Source organism: Dipodomys ordii, unplaced genomic scaffold (assembly GCF_000151885.1).
Source record: "Dipodomys ordii isolate 6190 unplaced genomic scaffold, Dord_2.0 Scaffold31, whole genome shotgun sequence".
Lineage (NCBI taxonomy): Eukaryota > Metazoa > Chordata > Mammalia > Rodentia > Heteromyidae > Dipodomys > Dipodomys ordii.
This window is the reverse complement of record NW_012267247.1, coordinates 10384016-10408122: the sequence shown is the minus strand read 5'-3', so window position 1 is coordinate 10408122 and position 24107 is coordinate 10384016. Positions and strand designations below refer to the sequence as shown.

The window sequence follows — 24107 nt, the reverse complement described above, 5'->3', positions numbered from 1 at the left end:
GTGTGTGTGTGTGTGTGTGTGTGTGTGTGTGTAGGAGTGGGAGGGGGGCTTCCCCATGGGTGTGTGTGTGTGTAGGAGTGGGAGGTGTGTGTGTGTATGTGTAGGAGTGGGAGCGGGGCTTCCCCATGGGTGTGTGTGTGTGTGTGTGTGTGTGTAGGAGTGGGAGGTGTGGGTGTGGGTGTGTAGGAGTGGGAGGGGGGCTTCCCCATGGGTGTGTGTGTGTGTGTGTGTGTGTGTAGGAGTGGGAGGGGGGCTTCCCCAGGCCCGACCCTCCCCGGGGTTCTGCGGGCATTGCTGGTTGGACAAGGGGCCCGCGCGTGGGCGTGGCCGGGGGCGTGGCCGGGGCGTGGCCAGGACGGGTCGGCCCGGGCCAGGTCGCTGAGGTACCCGCGCCCCACAGAGGGGCATTGGCCGGCGGGGCGGGGTCGTCTCGGTCTCCACCTCCCTCAGGGCGCCCCACGGGCTGGCTTGGATCTCTCCGGACGCCGGCATGGAGCCCCCCGCGGTCGTCGAGCCCTTGGAGGGCGCCCCCGACAGGCTGGACTTGGCCACCATCACCCTGAGCCCCGAGCGGCGGCCTGATATCCCCCGGTGGCCCGGCGGCTTGCGGGGCTTGCGGGGCGCGCTGTCCCCCGCAGTGCTGCGGGAGGCGGCGGAGCTGACGGCGCTCGCGGGCCCCGTGGTGAGCTGGGCGGCCGGAGGGGGTGGGGGGGCGGTTTCTCCCCCACGCCCAGCCCCGAGCACCCCTTCCCGTCGCGGTCTCACTTGGTGATGATGGGCGGGAGTCGGGGGGGGGGGACGGGAAGGGTGACCCCGCTTTCCTTTCTGGCCCTTCCGCAGTTCCTGGCCCAGCTGATGCTCTTTCTCATCAGCATCGTCAGCTCGATATTCTGCGGACACCTGGGCAAGGTGGAGCTGGACGCCGTGACTCTGGCTGTATCGGTAGGTGTCTGAGCCCGGGACAGAGCCTCAGAACTTTCCAGAACTCAGTTCTGATGTTGGTGGTGAAGCCAAGGGGGGCCTCGTGCCTGCCAGGCAAGCATTTGCAAGAAGATCCAGGCCCCTACGTCCCCACAGCACGCGTGCAGACCTCTCCTTCCAGAGGCACCAGGTCTTGTGCATCTCTACGAAAACCAGAACTCCATTTTTTCCCCTGTTATGAAAGGAAACCAACAAAGCCATTAACCGAGTTACACACTTCATTAAGGCCACACTATTTCACCTTGTAAAAGGTGTCTCTTTTCTAGTGCGGGTGAGAATTACACCTGTGAAGTCTCTCCTTGTTAGTGATGCAGTGGACAGCTTGTGTGTCTTGTGTTTAATCCAGGCTTCCAAACAAAATGGAGAAAAAAAAAAAAAGACTCCTCCTGCTGATGATGGCAGGTCTCTCCCTCCAGTCTTAGAAAATGTCTTTTCTGCCCTTCCCCCGCCCCCAGGAGGTAGGGATACCAGTAAGATCACAGAAGGCCATGAAAGTTTCTCATTAGTCTTCTCTTTAGTAGAGGAGGCCTCAGGCTGTATGGAATCACATTTCATATAAGGACCAATTACTGTACTAATTAGGGGACTGGGGACATTTCTGCTTCTTTTAGAAAGTTTAGATTGGGCTTCTAGCAAGTCAAGAAGGGCTGTCCCAGTGTCCAGGAGTAGATGTCCCCTGCTTGACATCAGACCTCAGAGCCTTTGCCCGTGCTGTATTCTAGTTCCTGTGGGATGTAAATGAGCATAATTAACAGGAGACAATCAGAGGCCCGGTCAAGGCTGGCTATTTTCCTGGCACTGCTTCCCAGGGCTCATTTCTGGGCAGCTCCTCAAGGTGCCTGGCACAGTTACATCTTCTTTCTTGTTGGTCACATCTCCTGGCCAATCATTGGCCTCAGCCTGGGTGTCTTCCTTTCCTCTCCCAGGCTCTCTCAAACCAGGGAAGGCTCTACCTCCCTCCATCTCCCTCAGAGTCCACTTCCCTTTCCCCATCCGTACATTCCAATTTTTCATGTAGATTCCCAGCAGAAATGTTTCCTTTCCTGTCAACTTTTCAGTCTTTCAACTATCTTAACAGTTGACCTCCTGGAGTTGTTCTTGTCAGGACCCCTTCATCTTCTCTCCCACCTGTGTCCCACTTGACTCCCTGCTTGGCACCCTAGGCCAAACAGACAGCTTAAACTCCCCTTCCCCTCCCAGAGCTTTTGTTACCTATGCCCCTACCTTCTACTATGCTCTGGGACCTTCCTTCCTCCTTCAACCCCTTCCCCTTTATGTGCTTCCAGTCTATTATGATAAACCTCCCAAGTGTCTTCCATGAAAATTATCCCCGTCCACTATCTCCTCCCCACCCATCCCCCTGTCCAGCTTCCCTCTGCTGTTTCTTTTTTTCAGAGTCCACATTCTGCCTCCTTTCCTTTTCTCCAATCACAGTCTGTTCTCTATCTCACCTTTCACTGAACCTTCTCTGGCCACCAGTTGCCAGTGACATCTTCCTGCTGGCTTGCTGTGACCTTAACCTGTGGCCCAGTATTAGGAACCTACTGTGGTATTTCATACTGACTTCCCTGATAGTTGCATCTCTCTTTTCTCCCTTCTTTCCTCTTTCAAGTAGTAGTAGTTGTTGTTGTTTGGGGGCAGTACTGGGATTTGCATTCAGGGACTTGAATGTGCTAGACAGGTGCTCTATCACTTGAACCACTCCTCTAGCCTTTTCCACTCTCACTAATCTTTGAATTCATGGGTCTTGCGTTGTAACGATGCCAGTTACATGATTCTCACATAACTGGAATGACAGGCAAATGTCATCACGCTCAGCTTTTAATTGATTGAGATGGGGCATACCCAGCCTGGCCTCAAACTTAGGTCCTTCTAATTTTAATCTTTGAGTTGTTAGGATTACAGCCATGAGTCACCATGCCCAGCTCTACTTTCTGTATCTCCTATTTACTGGTGTCTCCCAATTAAGTATTATCGCCCATAATCTGGGCTTCAGGCTCAGATGACTGTAGTGTGGACCATCTGAAAGCTGCAGGGACTCATCCAACCCAGAGTGTTTGAAAGTACTTCCTATACTCCCTAGATGTGTGTGTGTGTGTGTGTGTGTGTGTGTGTGTGTGTGTGTGTGTCTGGTATAAACTAGGCCTCATTCTGGCATTCTACCATTAAACAACATCCCCAGTCCACTTTTTTAGTTTTTATATCCTGAGGGTCAATCAGTCAGCAAGTTCTGCTCACTTTATCTCCCACATTCCAGAATCCCTCCCTTTCTTCATCTTCCCACACCACTTCCTGGGTGGCTCTCAACCTCTCTGCCTCCCCCTCACTAGGTCCCCAGGCCCTGTGGCTCCTGGGTCTTGGCTCTGATCACTTTGTGCTGATGTTTATCTGTTGTTATGGTTCTCTTTCTCCTCCAAAATCTCAAGTTCACTTTTTTCAGGCTTGGCTCCTGGCCCAATAGTTCAGAGAGACACATGGTACAGGTGTCCCTGTACAGCTCCCAGCCAGCTCACTGTCAGCTGCTTTTCCTTCTGCCCCAACCATGCCAGCTTTTCTGCTCTGTATCACGGAGACTCCTGCTCTATAATTTGTTTCATTGAAATATTTCCAAGCATATTTTGAGGGAGGAAAAAAACTGAATTAAGGTTTTGGGACTGGGGTCATGGCTCAGTAGTACAGCATCTATCTAGCAATCACAAGGCCCTCAGTTCAAATCACAATACCCCCCAAAAAAAAGGAAGAAAAAGAGAGATTGGGGAGAGGGAGGGAGAGGGAAGGAGAGGGAGGAAAGAAGGAAGGGAGGGAGGGAAAAATGATGTTAGATTTCTTCCCTCTTTCCGTTTATCCTGCAAACCTCCAAAGATAAGAAGTCAGGAAGATTCCTGGTTTGGACTGTTAAAAGTGGCAGGAATAAAGGAAATACAATCCATCATTGTGGAAAGGCATGAGGATGGTGTGTGGGAAGGTGAGCTCCACAGGCAGGAGTAGCCCCAGATAAGCTTTTAGGGAGCTCTGCTGTTGTCCTTAGTCAGTGGGTGGTGAAACTTTGCTTTGCTTTTTAGATTTAAACTGTAACTAACTTTTGGGAAGATAATAGACTTGTTTACACCATAGCCAGATAACATTCATTTGAACTTTTTGATTAAAATTTTTTTTGAAAGACAAAGCTGCTCTGTAGTTCAGGGTGGCCTTGAACTCATGATCTTCTTGCTTCAACCTCCCAAGTGCTAGGATTGCAGGTGTGCATTTCTACACTGGGCCAGAGCTGGGTTGTTGCCAAAAATAGGTAAAGTTCTGGGTTTAATCATCAACACTACAAAAATAAAATCTTGATTTTATATTTGTATATAATATGGAAGGATTTATACGTGTTTGTCTTATTTAATGGAAAAGACAATTTTCTGTATACAGAGTTTGAAGTGGTTCACACAAGTGCATTCACTGTGGAAGAATGCACAACTAGCTGGTAGAGCTGGACTGAGGGACATGGGTGGAGACATGGGAACCCAGTGGGGTCAGTACCAATTAGGCTGCTTTGCTGTTCAAATCTAAAGCGAAGCTTGGGCTTTTGCTTAACTAGTTATTCAAGGATCAGACAAACTTTAGGCACAGGGGGCATAGAGAATTTTCTGAGTAGATTCTCATACAGGTGACACATGATTGGGTGCATGGTCTTTTTGTTGTTGTTGTTGTTGCTCCTGTGGCTTGAACTCTGGGCCTGGATGCTATCCCTGAGCTCATCAGCTCAAGGCGAGTGCTCTATCTCTTGAGCCACAGTACCACTTCCGGTTTTCTAGTGGTTTATTGGAGATCAGAGTTCTCACAGACTTTTCTGCCCAGGCTGGCTTTGAACCATGATCCTCAGATCTCAGCCTCCTGAGTAGCTAGGATTACAGGCATTAGCTGGCTTGGGTACATGGTCTTTAGACATAGAGGCTGGCATCAGATCACCTGGCCACCTGAGTATCTGGGATTACAGGTATACATCGCGGTGCCTGGTTTTAAATACAGAGATAATAACACACTGCATGAAGAAAAATTCAGTTTGGGGTTTCCCCAGTTGGCACAGAGTTAAAAGTATATTCTTTGATTAGAAGTATGTTCTTAGCTGGTGCCAGTGGCTCACACCTATAATCCTAGTTACTCAGGAGGCTGAGATCTGAGGATAGTGGTTCAAAGCCAACCCAGGCAGGAAAGGCTGTGAGACTCTGATCTCCAATTAACCACCAGAAAACTGGAAGTGGTTCAGTGGCTCAAGTGGTAGAGTGTTAGCCTTGAGCTGAAGAGCTGAGGTACAGCACCCAGGACCAGAGTTCAAGCCCACAACCGACAAGAAAAAAAAAAAAGTATATTCTTGTTCTTGTTTCATAGTTGGCAAGGATCCCACTTGATCTGAAATACTGAGTCTGAAATTTAAAGATGAGGTCCTTTGGTATAAAGTGAGCTGTTTGATGGTGATGGTATTTGTGGCATCCATTGTTTCTTGCAGGTGGTGAATGTTACTGGGATCTCAGTCGGAACTGGCTTAGCCTCAGCTTGTGACACACTGATGTCTCAGGTGAGGACCTTGTTACCCATGTAGCCTTGGAGTCAGTTACCCTTCATGTTAGAAGTGTCCACTCTGTGTCAACATGGCAAATGCAGTGCTGCCAGGGGAATATCTGTACAGAGCAGGTAGCTCTCCTGTGTCACAGGACAAAACCACAGCAACATAGTTCTAGATCCCGATCCCAGCTTTATTTGTGATTCCACAATAGAAGCAGCTCCATCTGCAGCACAGAGTGAGAGCTTCCATTTGCCATGGAAGGAACAAAGAAAGAGAAGTAGGAAAAATTTTATATCACACAGCTTTGTGTGGCTTTTTTGGACTGAGTAAAAGCAGAGGGGCTTATTATTATTATTTACTATTATTATAATTCAGACTTAAGAAGGCTAGCTCGATCTTTTCTTTTCAGGAAAAATGGATCTGTTGAGGGATCTATCACATCCTTAAAGATTCAGTTTGATAAGAAGGCATTTAGCATAAGGGATGCCATTTTGGTTCCATGTGGTTGGGTCTGCTGGGGCTGATACAGGAGCTCAGTCGAAACCAATGGTAATGGTATTTGTGGCACCAATGATCATCATGATTGTGTAACAGCTAGTTCTGTCCTCAGCCTCATCTGCTCAGGGCCATATTTCCCTTCTTCTTCCCTATCTGTACTCTTCCTGAAACTTCTCAAAGATTTCTTTGTCCTGACTTCCACTCTGAACTCAGCCCCCATCACTCATGGGGTGACCTCTTTCAGGGGCCTCATGGTAAAATCATTGGGTAAGCCCACTTGGTTTTCCCAATAATGTGTGTATTTTTCCTCTTCTGCCCTCCTCACTCCCAAGGTTTGGCTGGCCTTGGGCTCCTCCCTCCCTTACCTTGTATCGCAGTCACCATCTCCTGAAGTTTCAACCCCTGTCTCACAGTTTCCAAGACTCCTGGTTAACTGCCTTAGTTCCCAAAAGCAGGACCAATTGCTTAGGATGGGTAGAATGCCATGGTGGCAACTAGCTCCCTGGCTACCCATGGGCTTGCAGCTCACCTGCACTGCTGGCTGCCGGAGGCCTGGCTGCCAGAGCCACAGCTGGGCTACAGGAAGTGGCTGCTCCGAGCCTTGGGCTGCTGACAAACCATGGCATTCTGTCTCTGCCCATTTGTTTCCCAAGTCCTTTGGGGGCAGGAACCTGAAACGCGTGGGCATCATACTGCAGAGAGGAATCCTCATCTTGCTGTTGTGCTGCTTCCCTTGCTGGGCCATCTTTATCAACACTGAGCGCCTCCTCCTGCTCCTACAGCAAGACCCTGAAGTCGCCAGGTCAGGTGTACTACCAACTCATGGTTGTGGGTTCAGAGTAAGGAGACGTCGGCTAGTATGCCTGTGCTGCCATGTGCGGCTCATTAGCTGGACTCAAACCCTCGCAAATGGAAGCTGTGACTGTGGTCCTAGACCCCAGCCGCAGGGACCTGACCCAGGATAATGTGTTCTTGGCCCCATCCTTCTTTTATGTTATTATTCCATATTTCCCTACAGAGTAGAATACCAATACAATGGTCTTTACCTTTGTTTTTGGAGTTGTTATTGGAGTTTTGGGTTCTTTCTTCCCCTTCCCTTCCTCCCTCTCTCCCTCCCTCCTTTCTTCCCTCTCTCCCTGCCTGCCTGCCTTCCTTCCTTCCTTCCTTCCTTCTTTCCTTCCTCTCTCTCCCTCTCCTCCTTCTCTCCCTCCCTCCCTCCCTCCCTCCTTCCTTCCTTCCTTCCTTCCTTCCTTCCTTCCTTCCTTAATTTCTTTCTTCCTTTCTTGTGGCACTGGGATTTAAACTAAGGGCCTTGTACTTTTTGCTAGGCAGGTACTCTGCTACCTGAGCCATGGCCCCAGCCCTTTTTTTCAATTTAGTTATTTTTCAGTTATTTAGTTATTTTTTAGTTACTTTTCAGATAGGATCTCACTTTTACTCTGGAATTGCAACCCTCCTATTTATGCCCCCCAGGAAGCTGGTATGACAGGCATGTACCACCATGTCTAGCTTATTGGTTGAGATAGTGTCTCCCCAACCTCCTGCTGGGGCTGGCCTTGAACCATGATCCTTTTTCAGTCTCTGCCTCCCAAGTGGCTGGGATGATAGGTGTGAGGTACTACACTTGGCTTGGATTATTTCGTTTGCTTTTTTTAGACCTACAGTTCCAGTATGATCTTTTGTGTTGCCCCTAGGATATGTGGTCCTTTTTTTTGTTGTTGTTATTAAAGAAGCAACTTTATTGAGAAGGTTCCTACACTGACCAGCCAGGGCCACAGCACAGGCTCAGGAGCTGATACTGCGACTATGTGGTCCTTTCTAGAAGATTCTTACTCACTGTGAAGTAGTTCTGGAGATTTCAGAAGGTTTCTGAATTGTGCTCAAGTTTTAGTTCTGTGTGTGTGTTGTGTGTGTGCGCGCGCGCTCATTTAGCTTTTAGGCCAAGAGGGACCTGAAAAATGTCAAGTTGTACGGCTTCCCCTTAGATAGTAGACATTTCACAGAGCTCACATTGGGCAGAAAACCAAAGTTGTGAATCAGTTTCTCCCACAGAATTTGTTTTTAGTTTTAATTTTTAGGACCTACTCTGTTCAACTTGAAGAGAGTCTGACCAGATACTATTTCATTATTAACTGAAGACCATTTTGTTGTTTATTTCAGGATAGCCCAAGTTTATGTGATGGTTTTCATTCCAGCTCTGCCCGTAAGTTTTAAGACTGTTGTTTTTCTCTTTATTAAGTATATATAAATTTTCAAAAATAATTTCTTTTGAAATATTTGATCATATTTCTCTCTTATTCCCTCTCTTCCCTTCTCCCTTTTTATTCCTTAACTGTTACTTTTCATTCTATTTTTTTCTTTCTGTATTTCACATCAGAAAAACAAACGTGATTTTTTTTTTTTGGTCTGGTCATGAGACCTGAACTCTGGGCCTGGGCACTGTCCCTCAGCTCTTCAGCCCAAGGCTAGCACTCTACCACTTGAGCCACAGCATCACTTCCAGCTTTTTTTTTTCTGCGTATGTGGTGCTGAGGAATCGAACCCAGGGCCTCATGCATGCAAGGCAAGTGCTCTACCACCGAGCCAACTTCCCAGCCCACGTGATTTTTTTCTATATGAATCTAGCTTATTTCACTCAACATCTCTAGTCCCATTCATTTTTTTGCAAATGGTATGATTTTGTTCTTTATGGCTGAATAATACCCCAGTGTGTGTGTGTGTGTGCATGTGCGCACGCGTGTGCATGCACACACGCCACATTTTCTTTATCCAGTCCTCCATGATAGGCGCCGGGCTGCTTCCATACCTTGGCTATTGGAAATAGTGCTGCTGTAAACATGGGTGCAGGTGTCTCCATGCATGCTGACTTTAATTCCTCTATAGATACATATATAGGAGTGATGTAACTAATCATTTTATTTTTATTTTTGTCAGTTGTGGGGCTTGAACTTGGGGCCCAGGCACTCTCCCTGAGCAATTTCATTCAAGGCTAGCCACAGTACCACTTCAGTTTTGTTTGTTTGTTTGTTTTTTCTGGTGGTTAATTGGACGTAAGAGTCTCACAGTCTTTCTTGCCTGGGCTGGCTTTGAAACTCAGTGCTCAGATCTCAGCCTCCTGAGTAGCTAGGATTATAGGGATGAGCCACCAGTGCCTCACTTGGATCATTTTATTTTATTTTATTTTATTTTTTTTGTCGGTCGTGGGGCTTGAACTCTAGGCCTGAGTGCTGTCTCTCAGCTCTTCAGCTCACGGCGAGCGCTCTACCACTTGAGCTACAGCGCCACTTCCAGTTTTTTTTTTTTCTGGTGGTTTATTGGAGATAGGAGTCTCACGGTCTTACGTGCCTGGGCTGGCTTTGAACCACGATCCTCAGATCTCAGCCTCCTGAGTAACTAGGATTACAGGCGTGAGCCACCAGCGCCCGGCGGATCATTTTATTTTTAAGATCAGTTTATTTTTAATGTTTTGAGGAACTTCCAAACTTCCAAATTGATTCCCACCAATGGTAGATGTGGGTTGCATTTCCCCAGGGTCCTTACCAACATTTGTTGTTTTTGTTCTCTCTCTTATGGAATCTCAGAGTCTTTTTTTTTTGTCGGTCGTGGGGCTTGAACTCTGGGCCTGGGCGCTGTCCCTCAGCTCTTCAGCTCAAGGCAAGCACTCTACCACTTGAGCTACAGCGCCACTTCCAGTTTTTTTTTTTTCTGGTGGTTTATTGGAGATAGGAGTCTCACGGTCTTTCCTGCCCGGGCTGGCTTTGAACCGTGATCCTCAGATCTCAGCCTCCTGAGTAGCTAGGATTACAGGCGTGAGCCACCAGCGCCCGGCCTCAGAGTCATTTTTGATTTGCATTCTTTCCCATTTGTAAACTGGGCTATTCATTCTTTTGTTATTAAACTTTTGAGTCTCATGGAATTTTTCTCCTAGGCTAGCTTTGAATTGTGATCTTCCAGATATCAGCTTCCTAAGTAGCATTACAGGCATGAGTCACTAGCACCCAGCTCAAGGTTACTTTTGAATGCACATTCATCAGAATAATTACTAGGTACCCCTCAGAGCCATCCAGAATGACCAGACCATGGCTTTTGTTTCAGCCAGTGAGAACTTGCCTATGTCTGTTTCTTAGGGAGTAAATCTGTAACTCTGTTTATGGTGGATCTAGTTTTCTGAATTTGAATGTATTAGTTTCGAAGTTTGGCTGGGTATCAGTAGCTCAAGCCTCTAATCCTAGCTACTTAAGAAACTGAGATCTGAGAATTACAGTCAAAAGCCAGCCCAGGCAGGAAAGTCTCTGAGACTCTTATCACCGATTAATTACCAAAAAGCTGGAAGTGGAACTGTGGCTCAAGTAATAGAGTATTAGCTTTGAGCAAAAAAGCTTAGAGATAGCACCCAAGCCCATAGGTCAATCCACAGTTGACCGCCCCCCCCAAAAAAACCCCAGTTATATTACTAATAGAGGTGTGCGTGTGTGTGTATTACTGGGTACTAAACATGGGCTTTGTGTGCTTGCTAGACAAGCCCATTTTGCTCTGGTTGTTTTTGAGGTAGGGCCATCTGAACTTTGTTCCTCCAATACTACTATGTTCAATTTTTTAATCATTGAAATGTGGTTCTTGGGCCTCAAACCACAATCTTTCTGAGTTTAACCTTCCGAGTAGCTAGGATTGCAGTCAGGAGCCATGGGCACCTAGAACTAATATTCTTTGCAAAATACCTTATTAAAAAGTATCTACTGATAGACATGTATTGGTGGCTTATGCCTGTAATCCTAGCTACCCAGGAGGCTAAGAATCGAGGATCATGGTTCAAAGCTGGACCTGGTAGTAAAGTGTGTGAGACTCTTATCTTCAATTAACTGCCAAAAAAGCCACAAGGAGAGCTGTGGCTCATGTGGCCGAGTACCAGTCTTGAGCAAAAAAAAAAGCCTAGGGACAGCATCTAGGCCCTGAGTTCAAGCTCCAGGAATGACATGTGTGCACACAAACACAGACACACACACACACACACCAGACACACACAAACATACACAGTGTCTCCAGGGACTGTGATGGGGGCTCATTTATAAAGCATTTACCTTGCATATACCAGGCCCTGGGTTTGATCCATATCACCATGAAACAATAGCAGCAACAAGGCAGGAATGAAATAAAGTTGTTATTTTCTGCTTACTCTCTAGGCAGCATTCCTGTTCCAGCTGCAGACAAGATACTTGCAGAGTCAGGTAATCTTTTTATATTTTTGCTCCATTCTCCTGGAAATGTATGGTAAACATTTTGAAGGTATTGTCTCCTATTTTCTTCTTGTCCCCTTTACAAGGACTTTCTACACAAAGCAATGCATACAACCAGGTGCCAGTAGCTCACTCCTGTAATCTTAACTACTCAGGATACTAAGATCTAAGGATCGTTGTTCAAAGCCAACCTGGGCAAAAAAGTCCATGAGACATTTCACTCCAATAAACTACCAAAAGAGTAGGAAGTAAAGCTGTGGCTCAAGTGGTAGAGTGCTAGCCTTGAGCAATAAAGCTGAGGGACGGTGCTCAGGCCCTGAGTTCAAGCCCCATGGTAGGTATATGCACATATGTGTATGCACACACACAATGCATACTTTACTTTTTTTTTTGCCCAATAATCCATGCTTAAACCTCCCCAAGTTCATTGTAGAGCCTTGTGTCTGTATATCATTCAGCCAGGGTCCGAGTCCATCTGATTCCTCTTGGTTGTCCCATATTTCCCTCAGCATTCCCCATCCCCCCCAACCCCCTTAGCATTGGCAGCTGGCTCTGCACTTGGCCTTGGACCTGTTCTTGCTCCTGATTTAGAAGATGAGGGCCCAGAGTTACTATAGCCACATCTGTGAGTGTGTGGGGCCAACCTCACACCAGATTCAGAAGGAAAGGGAAGAAGTTGGCCAGACAGAGGTGGGTAGGCAGAGGCTGAGCCTACCCAGTGAGGGCTCCTAGCTTATCCTTAGGCAAGCAGTGTGCTACCTTTAAACACAGAGGCCACTGTCTGCTGAAGCCCAAATGAGTCCACTGTGCTTTGATAGCAGTCAACTGTTTAAATGCAGGGAGAAAAAGTAAGTTTTACCTAAAGAAAATGTTTATCTGAGTTCATACACAAAGGAAATGAGCTAGTGGGCTGACATTTCACATCACACAAAGGAAATGAGCTAGTGGGCTGACATTTCACATACCCATGTTACAAAGGAGCACCTAGAGAAGCCAAGCAGCATGACCCCAGTATCCCCCCAATCAGGCCTCCCCAAACCCCCATCTGTGGTGCCTGTTTTGTTCTTCAAGTAATCCCTCCCTCCCCCTTTTCTTTCTCTGCTGCTGTCAGGGTATCTGACCTACCAGAGCCTACAGAAGCTTGGCTTGGCTGAAGCCATCCAAATGAAAGAGACGTATCTGGTTCTTTTGGTTTCTCCAATATTGTGTGACTTTGCCCTCCTTAAAAATCATCCCATTCTGAGTTAGACACCTTGTGCTCATATACTGTTTCGTAGAATGGGAACTTCTTTGTACAACTACTTAAAGATATAATAATAATAAAATGTGAAAAAAATCATCCTTTTTAAGTGTGGTGCTGGTGGCTCACACCTATGATCCTAACTTCTGAGGAGGCTGAGATATGAGGATTGTGTTCAAAGCCAACCCAGGCAGGAAAGTCCACGAGACGCTTACCTCCAGTTAACCACCAGGAAACCGGAAGTGGAGCTGTGGCTCAAAAGTGGTAGAGTGCTAGCCTTCAACGGAAAAATCTCAGGGACAACACCCATGCCCTGAGTCCAGGTCCTACAACTGACAAAAAAGAAAAGAAATGAAAAGAAAAATTGTTCCATTTAGTTGTGGATATTCACTTGACAGCCTAGCCAACTCTCTTGTGGAAATGCTCATACTTTCCTCTTTGTTTGGAGATTTTAGGGCGTCATTATGCCTCAAGTTGTTACTGGGATTGCAGCAAACGTCGTTAACGTGTGCATGAATGCCCTCCTGCTCTATGCCCTGGACCTTGGAGTGGTGTAAGTCACACACAGAAGGTGTCTGTGTGCTAGGTGTGTGGGCCCTGACCTAGGGGCTGAAAAACCAAAAGTGATACAGGGCATGCAGATGGGCAAGCAGGCACTTACAAGTTGATATTTGGGTACTCGGCATAGCAGATAAGAGGTAGCTGCTGTGGATGCGTACAGAGGAGGAGGTGTAGCCAGCTCAGGCTAGCGGATGGTTGGGGATAGAAGTTAGGTGGAGAGATAGGGACAGAGATTTAGAGGAAGCAGAGTATTGGCTCACATCTGGATTTGGAGTTAGCCTGGGGAGGCAGGTTGCCATGGGCAGTGGAGGCTCACTGTGAGCCCCCCAAATAGAAGTAACCGTGGGCAGATGCCTGGCAGGATTCTCCCAGGATCTAAATTGTAAGCAACAGAGCAAATTCCATCTTATGAAACCTGAAGGGACAGTGTTCCACCAAGAAAGAGAGAAGTTTGAACCTCCCTCAGTAGGAGTTCCTGTGTCCTGCTGGTTCAGTCCTCACCAGAGGATAGCTCTGGGCCCTCTGTCCCAAGCCAGCCTTCACACATGTGGCCAGACAGAGATCATGTCAGCACCATGCAGACAGAGCCCTACCAATCTTGGGATGTTTCAGGACAATGTGTGGCCCTTTATTGACAAAATCTGCTTTACTAGATCATGGCCAACACTTAAAAAAATAAAATATTATGGATCAAATAGAAGAGAATAGAGGAGAAAATCTGAGGCTCCTCAATTGCTGTGAGGTGTGTTTCTTGAGATTTGCTTCAGGTGAGTGGTAGTAGCTGTGTGTACTTGGTAATGTAGGTAGTTGCTTAGTGGTGGAGAATGCATTTATTACTGCTCATAGCCATCATTTCAATGACTGGGGGATGGGCTCAGTGGTGAGGCACTTTTCTTGCATGCACCAGGTCCTGAGATACATGCCCAGCACTAGAAAAAAGAAAGGAAGAAAGGAAGGGAAGGAGGGAGGTAGGGAAAGAGGAAGGAGAGAAGGAAGGAGGGAGGGTAGGAAGAAAGGAAGGAAGGAAGGAAAGAAAGAAAAAATAGTTGAAGATTAGCACATATATAAGAATACATCAATAAAAATCCATTTATAACTGGGTACTGGTAGCTCAAGCCTGTAATCCTACCTATTCAGGAGACTGAGATCTGAGGATCATGGTTCAAAGCCAGCCTGGGCAGGAAAGTCTGTGAGACTCTTATCTCCAATTAACCCCTAGAAAACTGGAAGTGGCACTCTAGTTCAATGTGGTAGAGTGCTAGCCTTGAGCAAATAAAGCTTAGAGACAGTACCCAGGCCCTGAGTTCAAGCCCTACAACCACCAAAAACAAACAAAACCCAAAATCCATCTGATTAGTTTCAGGAGTGGATTAATTAACACCTGATACAATGTGAGGTCTGGATTAGGAGAGTGAAATGAGAGAAAAGATGAGAAGACAGTTCCTGGCTCACTGTAAGCACAGGCTTTCTGTTTGTAGTGATAAAATGTTACCCACTGGAAGAGGCTCCAAAGTTTTGGTCTAGTGAAAAACAAATGTATTATAATCCTGAGGAATAAAACTGTGATGATGGGAAGCAGTACTTTGAACACAGGAGCTGGTTGATCCATCCAGACTAGTTAATGTCTAAGAAATGATATATCTTTACGTCCTTTGGTTTTCCCATTGATGAATAGGAACATTGGATTTTTTCTACACACTTCAATCTCAGGAAAAGATCTCATAAATAGATGTGGGTTTTTTGTTTGTTTGTTTTTTGTTTTGGTGCCAGTCAAGGGACTTTGAACTCAGGGCCTGGGTGCTGTTCCTGAGCTTTTTTTGCTTAAGGCTAGTGCTCTACCACTTGAGCCACAGCTCCACTTCTGATTTTTTGGTAAAGAGTCTCACAGATTTTCCTACCCCAGACTGGCTTCAAACCATGATCCTCAGATCTCAGCCTCCTGAGTAGCTAAGATTACTGACGCCCAGCTAGATTGATTTAAAAACATTAAAAGAAAACCCAGGAGCTCCAGGCTCATCTATAATGGATTCTTAGTGAGCAAAGGCTTGCCTGGATCACTCCATGGATTCAATGTGAAGGATCAGCTGGGTAATGATGGCCTTTTCTCCTCCAGTGGGTCTGCCTGGGCCAACACCACCTCCCAGTTCGTCCTCTCTGCTCTACTCTTCCTCTACATGTGGTGGAAAAAAATCCACATCAGCACCTGGGGAGGTACATTGCATTGCTTCCTTACCTTCCTTACCTCTTCTTTAGTAGGAGCTAGGTTCCTGACCTTTCTTCCCAGATGTTTTTAATCTCCAGGGAAATCTTAAGATTTTTTTTTAAAAAATGCTTAAGTAACTGAAAATATGAAAGTGAAATGGTCAATGTAGGGATATTTTTGTGTTTATGAAGTGAAACGGATGGATCATGAGGGGATCCTATTTGTTAATTCTTGAGGAACTTAAATAATTATTTTTCCATAGTGGGGACACTTTTTACATTCCAATCCCACCAACAGTACATAGTTTGTCTACTTCCTTGATATCCTTTGTTGTTTTCTGTGTTTTGGTTTATTTGTTTTGTGGTTTTATTTTTGTTTTTTAGTATTAAGCATCCTAATGGGTTTGAGGTGGTTTTAACTTACATTTTCCTAATGATTAGTGACATTGCCATCTTTTCATCTACTTGTCCATTTGTATATATTCTTTGGAGAAATATCGATTTAAATTGTTTGCCCAGCCAAGTGCTAGTGGCTCATGCCTGTAATCCTAGTCACTCAGGAGGCTGAGATCTGAGGATTGCAGTTCAAAGCCAGTCATGACAGGAAAATCCATGAGACTCTTATCTCAATTAATCACAAAAAGCTGGAAGTGGAGCTGTGACTCAAGTGGTAGAGTACTACCCTGGAACAAAAAAAGCTGAGGGACAGTACCCAGACCTGGCACACACAGACACAGACATAGACACAGACTCAGACAGACAGACAGACAGACACACACACAAATTGTTTACCATTTTTTTTCTGCTTATGTGGTGCTGAGGAATCAAACCTAGGGCCTCATGCATGTGAGGTAAGCACTCTACCACTGAGCCACCTTCCCAGGCCTATTGTTTACCATTTTTTAATTGGGTTAGTTCCTCTTTTTTATTGCCGAATTATAGAAGATTTTTATGAATTATAGACATAATGATGTCCAGATTATCTTTATTATCATATATGCTTTGCAAATATTTTCTTCCATTCTTGGGTGATCTTTCCCTCTACTAATGCACCCTTTGATGCATGGAAATTGTTCATTTTCCTGTAGTCTAATTGACTTTTTGTTGTTGTTGTTGTGTGAACAGAGTGCATTTCAAAGTGTCTAAAAGCTGGTGTGGTGACTCACGCCTGTAGTCCTAATCAGGAGGCTGAGGCAGTGGATTGCTTGAGGCTAGTAGTTCAAGGCCAGCCTAGGCAATATGGTGAGAGTCTCAAAAAGACATCTCTCTTACCATATGCATGTGATAAACACACATTTACATATGTATATGCATATATATGTGTGTATAAATGAAGATATATATGTATGTATATATATGAAGCTGTTACCTTCAATTTACTTTTGAAATGTGTGTGCACATACACACATGCACACACACACACAACCTATATCTATTTGCCTATCATCTATCTCTGTTTTTCATACAATAGTGTGCATCTATCATATTTTACTTCTTTGGTTCCCTGGGGCTGGTCTCCCACCCCTCACACTCCCACCCCAGTCTGTCACAAGCTAATGTCTTGCTTTTTTTTTTTTAATTGAGCTGCCATCTCCACCTAGAAGTAGCATGTGTGGGTGACAGGGCACTAACATAGTTCAGTTTACTGCACATTACCAAGTTCATACCCGTCATCCTAGATGTCCATCTCTTTGACTTCTTCATGCTTGGCTAGAGACGGGGGTACTCTGGTCTCTGGCCAAGTGGAAGGGTGGGATGTAGAATGGAGCAGCTGTTAGAGGGAGTCCTGAGCAATGTATGCGCTGCTTATTGCCTATTCTCCAGGTTGGACTCGAGAGTGCTTCCAGGAGTGGAGCTCCTACACCCGCCTGGCCATCCCCAGCATGTTCATGTTATGCATCGAGTGGTGGACCTTTGAGATTGGGACCTTCCTCGCAGGTTTGTCAGCATCCACTGGATGCCTCTTCACACAGCTGGTCCCAAAGACCAGTTTTATTTTTCTAGACCACTGTCCCATCAGCTCTCAAAGAGATCTGCCATAGAGGCATAGACCCTTAGTCAGCCATAAATGTTCTCAAGCAGGGAAGAGCTTCAAGCCCCACTTCACCCTCTGTTCATTTTCGTAAATGCAGAAAGGGAAACCATTGGTAAAGAGTTTGGATGTGAGCCAGGTGCTGCTGGCCCACCCTTGTTGTTGTAGCTACCTAGGAGGCTGAGAGCTAGGATTGTGGTTCAAAGCCAGCCCAGGCAAGAAAGTTCATGGGACTCTTTTCTCCAGTTAACCACCAGAAAACCAGAAGTGACAGTATGGCTCAAAGTGGTAAAGTCCTAACCTTGAGCAAATGAGCTCAGAGATAGCACCCAGGCCTCAAGTTCAAGTCTCATGACTGACCACAAAAAAAAAAAAGAGTTTGGATATGGTAAAGGAGAAGGAAGACAAAACGCAAATCTAGGTCTCTGGACTCTCACATGATCTTGTTAGGTATCTGGCCAAGGCTGGTCACTTTAACAAACACAGAATGGTAGAGTTAGCTCTGTTTTAGCTATGCCCTGCATTTCCACCAGAGCTGGAATGATTTTGATTACAGGTATTCTGCATAGCCATATTCTCACTAGCAATATAATAGAGCAAGCTATAGTGACAGCAGATGGTAGTAATGGAGGGCAGTGTCTGTGGATACTTCTGGGGCATTTTTGGCCCTTCTTGAAATAGATTCTAGGGGCTAGAGATGTAGCTCAGTGACAGAACTTCCTTAGCATGCACTAGGCTCTGGCTTCCCTCCCCAGAAATGCCAAACAAAAAAACGGTATGCATATACCTTGTGTGTTCTAGTTTCATAAGGAAGATGTTGCCTTCCATCCATTTTTTTTTTGCAATGTGTTGTGTGTCTGCTGATGTTTCAGGACTCATTAACGTGACGGAGCTGGGAGCCCAGGCTATCATTTATGAACTGGCTTCTGTGGCCTACATGGTAAGAACCACTGGGGGGAGGTAGAGTAAGAGAAAGAGAAAAAAAAAAAAAGAAGAATCTTGGACTACTCCTCATCCCATTGGTGAGTGTGACTTAAACTTTCTGAACTTCAGCTTCCTCACCTGCAAACTAGGGGAAAGTAGCTACTTTGCAGATGAAGACTGAGTTGTAAGACATCACTTAGCCCAATTCATCTAACCAATGTGGAGTTGGTGCTAGGATCTGGTGGTGAGTGGGATGGAGTCAGCTCCTTCCCTGTGTCCTATGTCCTCTTCATGAGACAGAGATAGAAAAAGTAGATGAGTGAGAGCACTGTGAATCTCATGTGTGTAGCACAGGCACATCATAGAAATGCAAAAAGGAGGCTGGAGCTGTATATGGGCTTCTTTGTACAAGCTGGGGAAATAGGTATAGGTGGGCAAGGGAGGAGGGTGGAAGGAAACTGCTAGAATTGTCTGGGTAAGAAATGAGCAGGCTGCCGGGCACTGGTGGCTCACGCCTGTAATCCTAGCTACTCAGGAGGCTGAGATCTGAGGATCGTGGTTCAAAGCCACCCTGGGCAGGAGAGACCGTGAGACTCCTATCTCCAATAAACCACCAGAAAACCGGAAGTGGCGCTGTAGCTCAAGTGGTAGAGCGCTCGCCTTGAGCTGAAGAGCTGAGGGACAGCGCCCAGGCCCAGAGTTCAAGCCCCACGACCGACCCAAAAAAAAAAAGAAATGAGCAGGCTGCTGGGGGTGAGGAGGGAACTGGATGAAGTAGGGAGGCAGAACTGATAGATCAAGGTCAAGGCTGTAGAATGTGGGACAAAAAAGGAATGAGAAGGCTCATAATTGTTACAATATCAGTGTGGGTATACCTGTGATCATGTGATGTTTTCTGAATATTCCAACCTGTATAGAAATAAGATGCTCCCTTTGTTTTGTTTGCTTCTTATTTCTGTAGGGTTGACAGAGGCCATCTTGGTAGAGGGATCATGAGTTTTGTTTTTGTTTTTTGTTTTGGTCAGTTCTGGGGCTTCAACCTTGGGCCTGGACTCTGTCTCTGGGCCTCTCTGTGCTCAAGGCTAGTGTTCTACCACCTGAGCCACAATGCCACTTCTGGCTTTTTCTGAGTAGCTTATTGGAGATAAGAGTCTCATGGACATTCCTGCCCGGGTTGGCTTTAAACTGTGATCCTCAGATCTCAGCCTCCTGAGTAGGATTACAGGCGTGAGCCACCGGCACCCAGCTATCATGGGTCATTTTATTTTCCATGTATTTATTTTTAATCTTGTAATAATTTATGGGTCTGGCTGCCAGTGGCTCATGACTATAACCCTAGCTACTTAGAAGGCTGAGATTTGAGGGTCAAGGTTCAAATCTAGCCCAGGCAGACAAACCCCAGAAACTTTTATCTCCACTTAACCAGAAACAACAACAACAACAAAAACGAATGAAGTGAAGCTGTGGGTCAAGTGGTAGAATAGCAGTCTTGAATAAAAAAGCTAAAGGAGGAGGCAACAATGCTTTAAGAAATGTAATCATTATCTTGCCCATGTAATTGTAACCCCTCTACACGGTTGTTCACAATTAAAAAAAAAAAAGCTAAAGGATAGTGCCCAGACCTTGAGATCAAGACCAAGAACTTACACACACACACACACACTCACTCACTCACTCACTAATAATAGGATAAAAAGAAAGTGTGTCTAAGAGCAGGAACAATAGATACATGTCAGAACTGGAAGGACACTCAGCTAAATAACACACGATGGGCCAGTGTGGAAGAAAGAAAATGGAGCAGGATGCCAAGAGGGGAGATACCTTTAATAGGAAGGTGGCCCAGCCAAGGTCTGCAGGGAGATGGACTAAAGCAAGGTCAGAGAGAGTGCCTGGGTTTCCTATGGGTCACTGGAGACCTTGTAGAGTGATGAAGCCAACTTCCCAGGAAGGAAAAAAAAGATTGGAGGCTGCTGAGAGATGTTCAACCTGCAGGTTTAGTTGGCAGTTCGTGGGGTGTATGAGATGGGGAAGGGGTGACACCAAGTAATCAAGTGCCTTGAGTCCCTAAGTCTTAGATACTTTATTTATTTATTTATTTATGCCCATGCTGTGGCTTGAACTCAGGGGCTAGGAAGTCTCTTTGTGCTCAAGGCTAGTGCTCTACCACTTGAGCCACAGCACCACTTCTAGCTTGTTCTGAGTAGCTTATTGGAGATATGAGTCTCACAGACTTTTCTGCCTGGGCTGGCTTTGAGTTGAAAACCTCCAATCTCAGCCTCCTGAGTAGTAGGATTACAGGTGTGAGCCACCAGCACCTAGCCATCTTAGACACTTTTGTTGTTTGTTGTTGTTGTTGGTCATGGGACTTAACTCGGCCTGGGTGCTGTCCCTCGGCTCTTCAGCTCAAGGCTAGCACTCTACCCCTTGAGCCACAGTGCCACTTCCAGTTTTTTGGTGGTTTACTGGGGATAAGAGTCTCACGGACTTTTCTGCCTGGGCTGGCTTTGAACTGTGATCCTCAGATCTCAGCCTCCTGAGTAGCTAGGATTACAGGCGTGAGCCACTGGTGCCATCCCATCCCATTTCTTAACCATTTGCTTTTGGTTCTGATGATTGTCACTGAGCTTTGTACTTAGGTTGTTTTTTGTTACTTTTGTGATTTGTGATAATCCTAGTGGTTGACACATTTGGTGAGGAGGTACTTCACTGCTTGAGCCAGGTCCTTTTTGTTATCACTTTTATCCTGTACCTGTTGACTCAGGAGTGACAAGGAATTCAGCTCCCTTTCCCCAGCACATCCCTCTTTCTTTGATTATTTTATTTGTAGTTCTCTTAGAGGTTACTTTTATGTCTTGAAATATTAAACATTGGCCTCTTTTTCTTCATCTATCAACTTTATATTCTTTGCAGCTTGATCCCTAAATTATGTGGAACATTGTGTCCTTACATTTCTTTCTACCCCTCTTCTCCTTTGCCTTCCAAATTCCACAGGCGACTTAACATCCACTCTGCACTATGAATGAACGCGGCACTGGTCTAAACAATTTACAAATAGCAACTCATGGACTCCTTATTAAAATGCCATATGGGGAGTTTATAGTTACTTCCCACATACCTAGAAATGAGAAAATTGTACCCCAGAGAATATCATTTATCTAAGTTCAAGGAAGTAGATACATGGGATTTGAACCCAGGTCCTGGTTCCAGTTCATGGCTTCAGTTCTTGTGTTATGCACCCTCCCCCAGCTTTATTATTATTTTTATTTAGTGAAGACTATTACCTTTAATTATGTTCTATATTATGTCTTCCATATTCTAGGGGTTATCTGAAAAAAGCAAACATTAACCAATAGTAATTTTTAGCAATATGATGGTTCTTGCATCAGATGAGGCATAAATGCAACCAGTAGTCGCCAAACTCTCCACTGGAAAATCTTGAATAATGGGCTGGGAAGGTGGCTCAGTGGTACAGCGCTTGCCTTGCATGCATGAGGCCCTGGGTTCGATTCCTCAGCACCACATAAGCAGAAAAAAATAAGCCGGAAGTGGCGCTGTGGCTCAAGTGGTAGAGTGCTAGCCTTGAGCTGAAGAGCTGAGAGACAGTACCCAGGCCCAGAGTTCAGGCCCCATGACCGGACCCAAAAAAAAATAAACTAAAAAAAAAAGAAAATCTTGAATAAGTGACAGATGAGGTAGATGATTATTATTATATTTTATTATTATATTTTATTATTATATTTTATTTTGGTGAAAATTCCTATTTTCAGTTTGATTTATATTTAGTCCAGGATTTTTTTTTTACAGCTTTTTATTTGTTTCTCTGGCACTTCTAGTAAGCTTGATTTCTTGTTGGCCAGCAGTGTGGGTTTGCCTGTGTTAAGAACATCAGTGTTCATGTCAGGGATCTTCAAAGTCCTTGTCTCTGATTTCTAGACTTTTCCTAGTTTTATATAGAGCTCTTGTTCCAGAATTTGTCATGAAATTAAATCTATACTTTCTTTGTTCCATTTCTTCCTTTTTCTTAGATTGTTCAAAAAAAATTAGTATCTGGTTATAGAATGTTCCTAAGATCATTTGGAAGATAAATTTGGAAACTCTTTTTTCCCCTTGACATCTGTTTAATAATTTGAGCATAGAATTCTAGATTCAAAACAATTTCCCTCTTAATTTTGAAGGCACTCAGGGTTACTGCATCTCTGTGGGCTACACCCCTCTTTGTTGAAGAGTAAGCAAGGACTGATTTGTTCCATCTGATCTCCAGTGGTGTATCCTCAGGAATATTTACTGGCACCTCAAATTGACAAGGTACCCTTAATCCATTCTAGGAAAGAAACTATTAATTCAGTCTTTCTCCATGATGACACTTCATGGCACTAGTACTAAGTTCTATTAGTTCTCGTCTATTCTGACTCTTATTCCTGTACAGACAACATGATTTTTCTGTTTGAAAGTTTTAGCATTTGTTCTGAAACTTCACAAGGATATACTTCTGAGGATGGATGGATAAATAGGTAGCTAGATAGAATTTCTGTTTCATATCTGTGATGCCTTTTTGATATGAAGATTGTTATGTCTCAGCTCTAGAAAAGTTAATTTTTTTCTTCCCTTTTCTGTACATTTTTCTATTCTTTAAAATTTTTCTACTAGATAGAGGTTGACTTCTTGGACTCATCATTTTGCTTTTGACCTCTTACATATCTGAAAGAAATCTCCTTTGGATTTTTGCTTATCTTCTATAGACTGCTGCTCTTATGATGTCTTACTAACCTTTCTTCACAGGACTCTGCAGTTTCATGCTTCCCTGTCTTTATATATCTCTAGGGAGACTAAATTGAATCTTAACAATCTTTCATTCTTTGAAACAGCTATTTTGTTTCCTCTGTGATCAATGGCTTCTTATTTATCTTTGGGGGAATGACTCATTCAGTCTTCCTCAAACCATGAGATCTGGCATAGTCTGGAGGATCTAGGATTCAAGGCCAGTTCCAATTATATAGTGAGACATTGCATATAAATAAATACATAATAGGGCTGGGAAGGTGGCTCAGTGGTAGAGCGCTTGCCTTGCATGTCTGAGGCCCTGGGTTCGATTCCTCAGCACCACATAAGCAAAAAGGAAAAAGCCGGAAGTGGCGCTGTGGCTCAAGTGGTAGAGCGCTAGCCTTGAGCTGAAGAGCTGAGGGACAGCGCCCAGGCCCAGAGTTCAAGGTCCCATGACCGGACCCAAAATAAATAAATAAGTACATATATACATGCATACATAAATACATACATACATAATAAATAAATAAATGGCCAACATTGCATTTCTGTCCTGTTATTTGGAGATTTTTTTCCCCCAACAATCTTTCCCTAGTACCTGCCAAGTCACATTTTTATTTTCAGGTTTGTGGGTAAGGACTAAGCAAAGGTGGACTGGCCTCCTCACTCTTGGCCCATATTGCCTCTTTATCAACCATCTTCAAAGACAAAAGAAGGGTTCTTCTGAATCGCCGCCCTTCTGGGGATGGGGTGAGATGGCCTGAGGCCTTCTTCTTAGATACTGTGCCTTCTGTGTGGGCAGAACCTGGAACTCAGGTTGCAAGGGCTCTGTTGGGACAAAGGAGTTGAGATCCAGCCTTCTGGCATGTTCTGGAGTGTGGCTTCCCAGGTTCCACCCCAGTATAATGATATGCCTGCTTTCTGCTCCTATTCTCAGTGTTTGTGTTTTGGGGGAAGGATGAGAGTTGAGAATATGAGGGCTGGGAAGGTGGCTCAGTGGTAGAGCGCTTGCCTTGCATGCTTAAGGCCCTGAGTTTGATTCTTCAGCACCACATAAGCAAAAAGAAAAAAGCCGGAAGTGGTGCTGTGGCTCAAGTGGTAGAGCACTAGCCTTGAGCTGAAGAGCTG

The 24107-nt window shown here is 45.1% G+C and overlaps 1 protein-coding gene across 1 annotated transcript in view; it reads left to right on the top strand.

Moving 5' to 3' along the window:
* Positions 1-490: 490 nt before the first annotated feature.
* The window catches only part of LOC105985715 (multidrug and toxin extrusion protein 2-like), a 39174-nt gene continuing 15557 nt past the window's right edge, over positions 491-24107 (top strand). Inside the window, exons 1-10 of the mRNA XM_013016345.1 lie at positions 491-682; positions 841-942; positions 5471-5539; positions 6679-6827; positions 8186-8228; positions 11206-11250; positions 12955-13052; positions 15174-15271; positions 17087-17200; positions 18167-18234. Coding sequence (XP_012871799.1) covers positions 491-682; positions 841-942; positions 5471-5539; positions 6679-6827; positions 8186-8228; positions 11206-11250; positions 12955-13052; positions 15174-15271; positions 17087-17200; positions 18167-18234 — 978 coding nt within the window. The remainder of the gene's footprint in view (positions 683-840; positions 943-5470; positions 5540-6678; positions 6828-8185; positions 8229-11205; positions 11251-12954; positions 13053-15173; positions 15272-17086; positions 17201-18166; positions 18235-24107) is intronic.